This window comes from Lobosporangium transversale, assembly GCF_002105155.1.
Source record: "Lobosporangium transversale strain NRRL 3116 chromosome Unknown BCR41scaffold_12, whole genome shotgun sequence".
Classification (NCBI taxonomy): Eukaryota; Fungi; Mortierellomycota; class Mortierellomycetes; order Mortierellales; family Mortierellaceae; genus Lobosporangium; species Lobosporangium transversale.
In genome coordinates this window covers 404,174-417,166 of record NW_019028990.1, presented here as the reverse complement: position 1 = coordinate 417,166, position 12,993 = coordinate 404,174, and the positions used below count along the sequence as shown (strand labels likewise).

The 12,993-nt window shown below is 41.5% G+C and overlaps 4 protein-coding genes across 4 annotated transcripts; all 4 read right to left on the bottom strand.

Moving 5' to 3' along the window:
- Window positions 1-795: 795 nt before the first annotated feature.
- Window positions 796-2,981, bottom strand: BCR41DRAFT_350568 (hypothetical protein). Its single transcript, XM_022023671.1, has 4 exons — window positions 2,696-2,981; window positions 2,484-2,602; window positions 2,089-2,351; window positions 796-1,966 (listed from the first exon to the last, which is right to left on the bottom strand). The coding sequence occupies exons 1-4, from the start codon at window positions 2,874-2,876 to the stop codon at window positions 802-804; spliced, it is 1,728 nt and encodes a 575-aa protein (XP_021882831.1). The 5' UTR covers window positions 2,877-2,981; the 3' UTR covers window positions 796-801.
- Window positions 2,982-3,125: 144 nt separating this feature from the next.
- Window positions 3,126-4,580, bottom strand: BCR41DRAFT_303608 (major facilitator superfamily domain-containing protein; the record flags this gene model as incomplete). The annotated part of the gene is made up of 2 exons (XM_022020724.1): window positions 3,126-3,321; window positions 3,418-4,580. 2 exons carry the CDS (start codon window positions 4,578-4,580, stop codon window positions 3,126-3,128), a joined length of 1,359 nt encoding a protein of 452 aa, XP_021882830.1.
- Window positions 4,581-5,225: 645 nt separating this feature from the next.
- On the bottom strand, window positions 5,226-7,348 carry BCR41DRAFT_369521 (hypothetical protein; the record flags this gene model as incomplete). Its single annotated transcript, XM_022026467.1, has 2 exons — window positions 5,226-6,003; window positions 6,105-7,348. The coding sequence occupies 2 exons, from the start codon at window positions 7,346-7,348 to the stop codon at window positions 5,226-5,228; spliced, it is 2,022 nt and encodes a 673-aa protein (XP_021882829.1).
- A 1,660-nt stretch (window positions 7,349-9,008) lies between these two features.
- Window positions 9,009-10,801, bottom strand: BCR41DRAFT_350565 (transcription elongation factor S-II). The gene is made up of 4 exons (XM_022023670.1): window positions 10,581-10,801; window positions 10,292-10,351; window positions 9,717-10,101; window positions 9,009-9,585 (listed from the first exon to the last, which is right to left on the bottom strand). Exons 1-4 carry the CDS (start codon window positions 10,659-10,661, stop codon window positions 9,152-9,154), a joined length of 960 nt encoding a protein of 319 aa, XP_021882828.1. The 5' UTR covers window positions 10,662-10,801; the 3' UTR covers window positions 9,009-9,151.
- Between the last annotated feature and the right edge of the window lie 2,192 nt (window positions 10,802-12,993).

The following is a 12,993-nucleotide window of genomic DNA, read 5'->3' as shown; positions in this document are numbered from 1 at the left end:
ATGTGGTAACTTCGAACTTTGTGTTATTACAAGGTAAAGAAAGTGCCTCTACATAGTAAATGTATAGGTATTTTTTACATCATTATATTGTACTAATATTCTCGCATTGTGACCAGGTAGCAATGTTATTTGCCATTTGCTACATTCTTTCCCTGAAAATGAAAAGCTTTAATAACATCCTATAAATTATAAAATCAAATGACATGTAATAGTTGGTTGGCATCTTATTGACAAAAGGACGAGCCCCCTCTAGTTCGGTGTTGGAAACGAAGAGATGATGATGATGAATCAATCATATTCAGGCTAATACCTCAATAACCATAGCATTTACGGACTATGATCTCAGAGACCAAGACATTTACAGATTAGATTACAATATCAATAATCATAGCGTTCGCTTCCAGTCCAGCAGTGAATAGCGATTGGATACCAACAAGAAGCCGGTACAGTGGCGATCTGACATCTAACACCCGACCGCTAGGGTAGAGTTTACTGAGTTGTCCACTGGAGGGTATAAAGTTATCAAGTGCTGTGCAAGGGCTATACTCCAATCATAAAAAGTGTAACCAAGTCACAAGAGAGGCATCATTACTTGAGTTGAAACTTGTTGCTGTGCTGTACATTTACGCGCTTTCACCTTCATTCATCCAAAGCCACAAAATGTTGCGGTTCTTGTAGAGCAAGTGTCCAAATGACCCAATGAGATATACTGGGCAGAGGCATTGGAGGCTATACAAAGGATCGGTGTGCATTCGTTCCGTGTCTTTTTTTTTTTTTTTTTTTTTTTTTTTTGTTGTGTGGTCAGGTTGCTTTATTCTTATGTTTGGCATTATACAGCTCCTGCTCTTTTGCCAACTTGGCCCGCAAGATGGCATTTAGTGACTCTCGATTATCATTGGTACTATTATTATTGTTGATGGGTGGTAAGGATCTGATATCGGCAGGTGCATGTCCTCTCTCGGTTGTAGATAGTTGCGGTCTTCTTTTTTCATACTCTGTCACTCGTTCATTTCTACTTTCACTCAAGGAGGACATGTTCCTGGACTCTTCTCTGCTCCTACTCATGCTTCTATCCCTGTTCTCGCCTCTACTCCTACTTCTATTCCTACTCCTGTTCCTACTCCTACTTTGATTCCCCGGATAAGAGCCCGTTCTTCTTCTTCTATTCCTACTGCTTTCACTGCCTGGCTGGGTCCGCCAATCATGATCCTCTTCTCTACTACCCCTACGGCGCTTGTCTTTTATGTATGTCCTAGGGATTTTCTCTCCATCAGAGGAGATGGTCTGATTTTTACTGATGCTCCTATTCCTATAACCGTTCCCATACCGTCCTCGACTTCGTCCCCTATATTCAGAGTCACTCTCATTATCACCAGCGCCAATATGACGACGCCTAGATGATGACGACGATTTGAGTCTTGACCCTACATGTTCTGATGCCATTGTTGTTACCGCCGTCCTCGTCTTTGTAGCCGTTGTTATTGCTGCTGGATCATCATACTGCGCTAACCGATCATACGCTTCAATTGAATAAGGAGATCTTGCAAACGCAACGAGTTCATGAACAAAATGTGCTGTATGTTCATGTAAGAAATCCCGAAGCAAGTCCTGAGCCTGATCGGTTTGAAGATCAAACCGTTTCAACACTGCAATGACATATTCTCGAATCAATTCCAAACCTGTATTGATTTCCTGATAACGATTCATGGCAGCCGCAACAGCGTCACTATGGCTACTACTACTACTACTGCTGCTGCTGCTACTACTGTTGTCATTGTTGACGTCACCAGAAGAAACATTGCCAGTATTGAGCGATAAAATCGCCTGTAATTCTCGTCGGATCCAAGGAATAAGGCGATCGAGCTTATGCGGTAGGATTCGAAAGGTCTCCGGCGTTATCTGTTGAAACCCAGAGATCCTGTTAGCACCCATGTGTTTAACGAAGAGGCGATGGCGATAGACGTGTCTTTTTTTTTGGAAGGCGGAGCAAAAAAAAAAGAAAAAAAAAAAAAAAAAAAGCATTAGTTATATTTCTAAAATATTAAGGACACTCCTTTTTAATTTTTTTTTTTTTTTAAAAAAAAATACCTTCGTTTTTCTAATGCCTGTTCTTGTTGATTAGACACTGTGCGTTCGTTTTCTGTCTCTGTTTTTTCCATACTAGGGCCCCTATCGCCTCTACCGAACCTTCTTCTTCGTTGGGGTGGTCCATAGAGTTGACGAATAATCCCATAGGGAATCGCCATCGGCTGTGGCTGTAATCTCACATTAGTTGATAGCGGTGATAGTGATGATGAGGAGTTAGAAGAACTCTTGGGCGCGGACGCAGATGCGAGCGGCTCGAATCGATACTAGAAAGAATAATGGAGGGTCAAAGAAGGTATGCATACCAGCACGACCATTTTGCTTTGTTAGTTCTTTTTTTTATGTCGTAATCGAACATTCCATCATCATCGGTCATGCACCATTGAAAGTAACTTTACAACTGTATAGTGGTGGTCGTCCTTGATTTCATGGATACAACTGTCGAAAATCTGGACACAGAGCGGGCACGAGTGCGACACCATGGACCATTGAAGGATACAATGAAAACAGAATTCATCTTTTTGTTTTTATATATAAAGATCATTAATAACCTTTGAATAAATCATCAATTGGAGAACTCAACGCACTTCACTTCACTGAGGCTACTTACGATGACATGGCTCGAGCACTGTCCGATCCTCGCAGCTATTCAGGCAAATAACACAGTAGCTCGGATGATCATCGCCATCGTTCTCGTTTTTATCTGTGTCCTCGCCATCGTCGTTTACACGGCTTTCTATCTTCTCCTGCTCATCCAAGTTCTGCATGTCATGCCTCCTTCCTGTTCCCATTCGTTTTTTAAGTTGATTCCTGTTTATGAATGAGAGGGAGCATGCATGCAGCTCGTTCTCTGTATTTGAATGACTGAATCACTGAATCGTTTTTTTTTTTTTTTTTTTTTTTTTGAAAAGAAGAGTGAATACCACCAAAATTAAAAAGAACAATCGCTATGGTGGCGTATTTATTTATAAAATACAAACTCGTAAACGTACGTTGGTGATTTTTATATTAATAGTTAGAGAGGTGGGAGGGGTAAGGTATTAAGAAACTACTCCTGGTTCTTCACGCTTCTGTTCGACAGTCGGCGTTACTACTCCATTTGAATGATAATCTGTTGCATCCTCGCTATGATCCTTAATGCGTAATGCTAGAAAGAGTGCGCCGGGGATGGCAGCCGCCAGCAAGGCAAAGCAAATAATCAATTCGACCATATAATTGGTGCCAACAGCATTGATCCTGAAAAAAGGAAAAAGGGAAATACGAAGAAAACATTAGTAAAGAAAGAGATAGCAAATGGACCTATTCCTTGTAAGTGTTCTCTCATCCACTTACCGCCATGAAATTGCAGCTCCACTGGATTGAATACACTTGTAGAATCCAGCATATCGAGATAGAACTGTCGCATCATTCGACAATGCACCCATCAACCAATAAATAAAAGTCTGCCAGGCCGCATCATTCAAGCCATAAAACATGTACAAAAACATAGGACCCACATATGAGCGTCCTTCCTTAAAATCGTGATTTGGTTTGGGATCATTGATCGTGTATGTTCTTTGGAAGAAGATCCCTCCGATCCATGTAGACACAAATGCAATGGTGATGATCACTAGCCCCCAAACTGCTCTTCTCCTTCGATTGATTCCTTGATAATCCAAAACACGAGCAAATGAATAAGATCCTGCAATCTGTGAAGCCCAATAGAGGATATTGTTGAGAGATTGAGATCGGATTGAAAAGTAACGACCGTTCACAGTTGAGAAATGATAGGAATAAAACCAATTGGAGGACAGGAACATAGGAATCAGGACCACCATTCTCCAATCCAAAAAGAGTCCAAAGATCGCTTTCAGTTCCCCCCACCAAGTTGGAAACGGCTGTATCAGAATATGGTCTCCATTAGAATGGGTCACCTTCCGAGGGGAGGCTAATGACAGAGCAATCAACGTACCAACAGCCATGATGGACAAAAATGCAGCATAGGTGGCATCACCTAATCTTTTAGCTTCTATAACATGAAAGTTGATACCTAAAGCAATGACGGATCCAAGGACAGCCCCCATGTTGAAGATAGCCCAAAAGTATCCGATGTATTTGCCTTTATCTTGTTCATGAGGATAGGCCATCATCATGGCTCCTTGAGCGGTCCAAAGCATTCCTGCACCTACACCCAAGATACCTCCAGCTGCGATTGTAAATGCTCCATTCTGAGTATGATTGTAACATAGAAGGGATCCTACGTAGAGGACATAGGTTGAACAGCCGATAAAAATGGTCCATTGAGGCCCCAAGATATTATGGATCGCTCCAGATAAGAGACCAAAGATGGCAAAACATGTGTAAAGGGCCACATTTGCGTTCTGTCCAACCTTGGACTCGAGCTGTCCTCCTCCACTCAGGGAATTGAGGGCGTTAAACATTCCAGGGCAGCAGAAGCAAATGAATCCAACTGCCATCACCTGTGTTAAAGGCGAAGTCCATCGAAAAGCGACCATGACGATCTGTCCACTTGGGTATTTTTTTTTTTTTGAAGGATAGGAATGAATGCGGACAGATCGTGAGATAGTTAAAAGAAAGAGAATATGCTGTTTGGTTAGAAGAGCAAGGCTATTGTGGAGCAAGTTGACAGGAGTCAAAATTAGAATAAAGAGAAAGGGAGTGGAGGAGTGAAATAGTGTGCGCACGTTCCCTTGAGGGTGTTTGATCCAAATAAAACTTGATGAACTACTTTTCTCATATCAGCATCATCGGTTTGTAACCATTTTTCGTTTGATACTTGGTTCAATCTGACATTCCCCTTTCCCTTTTTTCCAGGTTGATTACATTTTGCTTTTATGGTATTGTGGCTATTAGTTACTACTACTATTACTCTTAAAAAAAAAAAAAAAAAGTGACGTTTCCGTTTACAGCAATAGATTAGACTATGAATGATGATGGGTTTAAACAAGACCCTAATGTAAAAAGACTGCAAGACAAGATGTGTTTTACATCTCATCCAAGGGAACACCTTTTCATGGATTTGAACTCTAATACATCGTCATTAAAAATGGGGCTGCAAAACATCGCCTCTCAAGAAAGCACGCACCAGGCCACGCGACCGATTCTGTTGTTGCACAGATCCCTCTCTCTCGGTTTTAATTTCATACATCAATCAGCTTTTCTATCTTTCTGTTCTGTGGCTGAGGCTGTGGTAGCTCGTTGTTGTCGCGATCCTCTTTACCCATATCTTCATTCTTGCTCTTGTTAGCCTTGTCTCCCTTTACATTTCCATCATCCTCATCCTCGTTCTCATCATCTTCATCCAAGGTAAACGCATCCCGATAATATCGAATCTTTTCCTTGACTAATGAACACTTCCCTAACGCTTGTGCGTCTTCAAAAATTGTCAGCATATCCTCCGGCAAGTATTTTCTACATTCTTCCACACGATCAGCCCAGAGTTCAAGCGGACTCTTGGTTACTGCTGGTTCATGGCACACGGGAGCGCCAGGCATGGGCTCTTCATCCAATATTGCCTTATCTGTAAGCCCATCGCCCGTTGCTGTCTTTTCTGAAGCCTTGGAGCCAGCTCTGTCTGTGGCTACAGACGTAGTTGTATTGGCAGCAATAGCGTCTGATATCGTTGTTTCACCTTTGCCCAACGCCGTCTCCACGCTTTGTCTACTACTACTTTTGCTTGCATCTCCATCGGTTCGAGAGGAAGCGCGTCCAATATCATCCGTGGGGAGATCGCTAGGAGTATCATTAGCTTTTAAGGAATTCACAACCCCAGCACCGCCTTGCTGAGTAAAGAAATCAGGTCCTATTATAGAATCGGCTGTCGATTCGGCATTCATCTCCTGAAGCCTCGCCGTCGTAATATTTCGAATAAAAATCTTGAAAATCTGTCCCTGGAAATTACGTGCCAATTCTGTATAACTAATAAAATAAGAGAAAAAAAATAATAATACTATAGTCAAAATCATGAATCATGCCTATAAAAATACTTAGAACATATACTCCGCCCACACGACACTTACATCTCTAAATCGATTTCACCGCTGTCTCCAATCAGGATAAACTTGCGGTCTGGAAAGTCGGTCAAGATCTCGCTGATAGCCCTACGCTTATGTTCCCCAGGTGACATAAAGTACGACTTCAAGACACTGTCGTGTAGGCGTAGATGTGCCGACCCCGGAGGGAACTTGTGCGTGTGGAAGAAGTCCAACAGGCTTGGAATGAGTTGCCATGGTGAGTTGGAGACATAATGGATGGCTACACCTTGCTTCCACCACTCTTTATAGACATTTGCCATCCCTGGAACATCTTGCATTTCGTTAAGGAACGTATTCTGAAGGACGATCTTCGCGCCCGCTGCGATGTTGGTCTCTTTAATCGTGTCGTCAATATCCGAAATAACGGATACTCCTTCCGGATCAATCAGGTTGGCAATGCCCTGTGGCTCACTGGCCATATCTGGGTGATGAGCACGCAGCTTTAGGAAGCGAGGGTGGTCGCCAGGACGAAAAGCCTTGCCCTTTTTACTATTCATACGGTGCAATTGAACATCCTTATATGATACACGTAAGGTGCCATCAAAATGCCCACCAGGTCGCGATGAGATTTTGACAGTAGGAAATATACCATATCCCAAGTCTTCTTCGTACGTAGTGGAGGCCCCTGGCAGGATGCTAGCGTCAGTACCAGCTCCATTGACTCCAGGCTGGGAACGGGGCTTTTCAATATCGCTTCCTGAACTCTTTGAACTGATGCTGCTACTTCCGGTGCTCGATCGATTTCGTGCATAGTTGGTACCGTTATTGACCTGAGCCATAACAACTGGCTTGTATCTTTTATATGTATCTTTCATAAAACCAGTCAGTCGTCCGGTGATTGATTCTTCAGTACTTTCAGGTGATGTCGCTCTGGTTAAAGGGGTACCGTCTTTTGGAATATAGGGAGAGCTGTTGTTTCCGTTTGCTCCTGAAGCTGTAGTAGCAGCAGGGTTAGTAGAACTAGCAGTGCTACTACTGCTCCCTTTTGACGGGGTTTGATTGATTTTGTTTACAGCCCGGTCTAATTTCTCAAAACCGCTGCCCTCACGATGAACATTAGATCGATCGTTCTTTATATAACCCTCTCGGTTTTCCTCTAGCGATTTTCTCAATTGAGCCTTTTCTTCTGCAGCTTCTGCAGCTGCAAGCGCGCCGGCCGGGGTCTTCAGTTCTTTCAATAGCACATCAACTGTTTCGTCCTTTGATTTATGATCTCCTGCCAACTCCATATGGCTCGTTCTTGCTACGCCAACACATTGGATTTTGAATTCGACTCCTTGGGTGTTATTTGCTAGGAACATCCCAAACCGTGATTCTAATGTCTCATATACTTTATCATCTTTGGTAAGCCCAGCCAGCTTCCTTGCCATGGCTTTATATATATTGTGATTGAAGGGAGAAAAAATTATAGATATTATTAATAAGCATCATTATGCATTACAATCGCAATAGATCAAGAAATAATGATGCAAAAATGCATTTTTTTTCCAAGCCTTACACATGACAAGACGCTTCCTGCGGTTTGATCGTTTTGAGAAAGCCCATCCTCGGACTCTAATGTTCCAGTCCAGCGGGTCTTTCGATCCTATAGTATTTTTTTTTTTTTAAAAAAAAAAAAAAAAAAAAAAAAAAATGACGACATTGTCATATCAGTCAAATCGAAGAAAGACATTAAACTTTGCAACGCGGACTAGCGCACCAACACATGTCAATCTGAGCAAGTAAAAAAAAGACAAAACACTTGTTGCACGAGGTCACTCGATTTAATAAAATAATACCCGTCCGTGTACTAAATATCCATCCTCATTACCTGATCGAGAGTGTCTTGTGGCATATGTTGGGAACAGCAAACAGTGTTGTTCCAGATCAGTGTTTTCTACATGATCCTTATTATTGACACTGTTTTCTGCGCCCAGAGTACTTGTTGTTACAGTACGTTGATCCATTTGTTGCTTTCGGGAATTGATGGATTTAAATAATGCTGTGGTAGTGGTGGTGGTGGCTGTGGGTTGTTGTAAAGTCGAAAGCAATAGCAACGGCGGCTGTGCGTTGTTGTGATGGCCTCTTCTTTGAACCACCTTTTCAATGAAGGCGTGATGAGGATAATAGGGATATTGGTTCACTGATGCTAATGATACTGGCAATGGGCTTTGTTGTGCATCGCAACAGATTCGTGTTATTGACTTGAACCTTAAAGGGTATGTCCCAACAGCCCGAAGTTGAGGTCGAAGCTGTAATAAAGTTGGATGGTGTCGCAGTCGAGGCAATGGCAGCAACGGCAACGACAACGAGGACGAAGGCGACGACCTCAGATATAGAGACCTCGTCCAGGAAGACAGCTTGGTTGTGGTGAGAACAAAGAAAGGGTTAAATGAATTTGAAAGGGTGAAAAAGGGTGTGGACTTTGTTCGCTTTAAGATTCAAAAAAGATTGAGAAGAGGAAGAAAAGAAGAATGAAGAGAATGAGAAGGGACTTGAAAGAATGAGAAAAGTACTAAATGACAAAGAGCTGCATTCATATTTCCCCATTCACTCAACATATATTGAGTAGAAAGGCATGGGACAGAACACCGCCCCACATCCCGCTTACAGCTTTTTTATTCCCCAAAAAGCAATGTTACACTGGGAAAAAAAAATGTAGCTTGGCTAAAATAGATTACAAAGTTTTCCCGCTTATTCAGTTCTTTAGATGCGTCTTTGTAAGAATGAACCTAATTCCCGTAACGTGCTCCACATGTATCCCCCCACAGATCGCGTCCGATTATCTCAGCTACATCAGGTTTTCTCCGAGATTACTGTTTCTTCAACAATAACTCTTTCACTTGATAGATCTTGAACAAAAATACATGACTAAAATAGAGAGAGGGTGAAGATTGACTTCCATAATATCCCTTTTATTAGAGCTATATTATCCGATCGATCAATAAAAAAAATAAAAAACAAAAAAGAATGAAAACGATCATCAAATAATCAGAGAGAAATGGGAGGTCGCGTCTGGGGGTTGGTCTTGAAGGGGTTTTTCCTTCTTTGTTTTATGAAAACTTCCAGCGGTTACCACAATTAATACATGTCACAAAAGTTGTCATCGGTTCATCAGCTGACCGAGTTTGCATCTGATAATAACGAGTCTTCCTTCCCTTGCACTTGCCACACTTGAACATGTCCGTCTCTGCCTGTTGTTCCTCTGCTCCTTTGGCATTCTTCATATTTTCTATTTCGATCGCTCGATCACGCGCCTTGGCCTCAGCAGAAGCCATATCCTGAGTCGTATATTCACAAAAGTCCTCCACTGCCACATCTCCATCTACCACAGCTTCACGCAACTTTGGATTGTTCTTATCTTTCAAGTTCATAAAGAAGGTTCGGATCTTAGACTTATAGTCTTTGCTAGGCTTATTATCTACTGAGAGCTTCTTGAACACAGTCGCCTCAATACTAGTGGCCTTTGAAAGCAAACGTTCTGACTCTATGCACATTAATAAGTAAAAAAGTAAAGTATACTTAAAATGAGAGAGCAATCATAATAATAAGGAGAGTTCCAAGAACCTTCGGATATTCTGTTCGTGAAACATTCTTTTTTTTTTTTTTTTTTTTTACCTGCATTGGAATTGAATCCGAGAGCTTCATAAAGCATCTCAATACACTTATCACGAACATCATCTCCTGTCGTTTTAATACGCATACCATCCGTTCGAACTGTACGACTTCTGGGTGTATCCGTCGGTGTCCTTGGTGAGCTTGCTGTTGAAGATCCCTCCCTTGATGGATTTTGAATTTGAGCGGGCGAAGGCTTTGTATCTACTTTGGGCTTTGATGATGATGTAGTGCTTTCGGACTTGGTTGAAGCAGTGGAAGCTGTCGATGATGGAGTGTCCTTCATAACCTGTGCCTTCCAACTCTTGACAATATCCTTGGCCATCCTAGATACTTCTGAATTTTCATGAGTTTTCATTTTATTGACGAAAAGACCCATTTCAGTTTTCTATTTAGAATATAAGAAAAAAGCAATAACAGTTAAGTTTTTTTTTTTTTTTTTTTTTTTTTTTTTTTTTTCTTCTTTCTTTCCTTCTTTCTTTCCTTCTTTCTTTCCTTCTTTCTTTCCTTCTTTCTTTCTCTCTATCACTTTCTAAAAATTTCAAATCGCTCTATTACTATTAGTAAGACTATCTTACCCGAAGAAGAGCAGGCGTTACAGTAAACTTGCTGAGTTGCTTTAAAAGACTGATGATTTGCTAGTTTTTTGTTCGGAGTGTAGCAAGATAGTCGATTATTAATATATTAATTCTACAGAATACGATCGCAGACATTGACACTATCCGAGCTGAAGAGAGAAAAAAAAAAAAAAAAAAAAAAAAAAAATCACATTCGATCGTTGGAAATAGTTTATTACACGACCCAAACCCACAAACCATATGAGACACTTAAGAATTTGGAAAAACAGGTGGAGGGACATGTCCATACCGATGCGTTTCCTTTAGTTTGAGCATCCTGCAACGACTTTTTGAGGTCGAGCATGTCTTGCTCAACATTAGTGGAACCCATGCTGTAAGATCAAATGGAGTTACAAAGAGAAGAAGGTCTTTGTACAGGCGGCAAAGACAAAAAAGTAGTAGAAACCAAACTACAATTGCAATAGAAAAAGAAAGCACAGCTTTGATTCTTTCTTCTCTGATTCTCTGAAGGATGTTTTTAGATCCAACAACAACAACGATCCGTCACAAGTGGAAGAACAGCATGTGACTGTGAAAGATTGTCCACACGCATATTTTCTAATTTAAAACTACGTGCTTTCTCAGGGATATCTGCTTCTGTGGTTAGAAAGTTCATCCAAGCTTCCTAGAACCAGTTCATATTGTTAAACAAACCCACTGAAAGACCTATTCTCTCCATGCCGAATTGGTAGGTTGCTATTGATCCCGCCAGTGGTCTGTGTGCCGTTGTCTGAATCGACATTTTTCTACTCTTACAAAGGTTACCGATACTTGAACGTGGGCTGGTAAAGTGCATTTTGCTCACGACTACCAGACCCGTCCTCCCTCATCTTCCTCATTTGAACCTTTTGGCAGTACCTCCAACTTCGCTTTTGGATTTTATCCTTGTTACAGCCAGTATTCCTTTCCATTTCTTATAGAAGGTTGCTTCAAATACAATTGCCAAACGCATTGATGCTAGTTTCTTGAAGCTCCGACCACTCTGGGTGCCTATTATAAAACCAATAAGTGGAAGTGAGGAAGAAAAAATTTACCGAATGAGTTATATTCATTCATCCTTATTATTCCTTTCGTTTTCTTTTATATCAATCAAGACAAAATTCCTTTCACTTGATTGACATTCGACTCTTTTCTTCATGCTTGAACCTCGGCGATCCTCCTGCATATGCGGTATTGATGCGAGTTTTTATGACATGCTGTCCCGCATGTTTTAAATATCTAGGTGTTGCCTTAACACTCTGATCGTTGTTGATAACGAGCTCCTAAACTTTAAGCTTGACGTGTATGTCGCCTGGGACCATGGAACGGAGGAATGTGATATTGTCACTTTTCTCCGAGGTTTGATCGGTTTCTCTTCAAGCATGATCCAGTAAATATTATCAATCATCTCCTTGAATGATGCTTGCTTGATCGGATGCTCCTCTGATGTGACCTGGAATGGCTTGTCGGGCCCCAACACACAACTTATGGGTGGAAAGATAGGAATAGACAATAGAAACAACTTGCCACTTGCTTGAGAAAATTCTGATGCAGCTGCGGCAATCCGCTTGGTGTGGTCACTTCTCCTTGCTCAGGTTTATTGAATAGCGATATTTTAATTTATCTATTAGTGCTATATTACAAAACTGTGTCTGTGCCATTGTCATAAACAATGGCGAGTAAAAAGAAGTAAAAGAAGCGATCGCTACTTTTTCCTTGGTCCCTTATCCCTGCTTGACCTATTGGGCTTGTCGTCCTCCGCTTGCACTTTTTCTTTTATTTGATCCGCTGGGTTTGCTCAGCTCTTCCTTATTTTCCATAGCTGTAGCTTTATCGACAATTCACTTGATGTCCTCCTTGCCTGTGGTTCTTTGGGCTTGCTTCCTTCTCCCTCATCCCCCACAACTCGGGTCAATTCTGACTTCTTGAAGGACTCCCTTGCACTTTCAAGGAAGTTCAACAAGCTAATATTGAGTACGTCGTTTCTATTCGTTTGTCTTTGATGACAGGGGCTTCTTTGACTTTAGCTACCGAATAATCGTCCTGTTCGTGATAAGACAACATGATAAGGCAGCGTGATAAGTAAGGCCTAAACAACAGCAACAAGGATATGCCATTCGAGCAAAAGCCGAGAGAAGACGGTGATGAGAGGTGTTCTTTGATGCAATTATGGCAAGTTGTATTGTGGGCATCCTTAATTCTTGACCTTATCGCCGATTTTTGATTGTACGGAACCAGGATAATATTTACCCTCCGATTCTAGTACAAAGACGATATCTGGTCCAGATGGGTTCTCTTTTGGAAACAAAAAAGAGCGAGATTAACTTGGATTCATGTATTGAGTCTTTGTTACAGTGAGTATCCAAGAATTCGTTCATTGTTATAATTCTGGAAGATTGAAATTAAACAAAGCGGGACTGAAATACTCAAAATGTGTGCCCTTTGTGCCAGACGTAGGGGAGTCATCGAGAACTTCTCGATATTCCTTGAAGCTTTGCCAGTTCTCTTAACCCAAGCAGGATCATAAATACAAAAGCCTATCCCGCAAGGAACTATGCAAATTCGTGCTAAATTCTCTGATAAACCCTCCAATCCATGAAAGAATGCTGATAATATTGGTCGCATAGTGTCGTCGTTATTAATAAACTGGTATTTAGCCTCCCCTCCCCACATCCTGCGCCTCG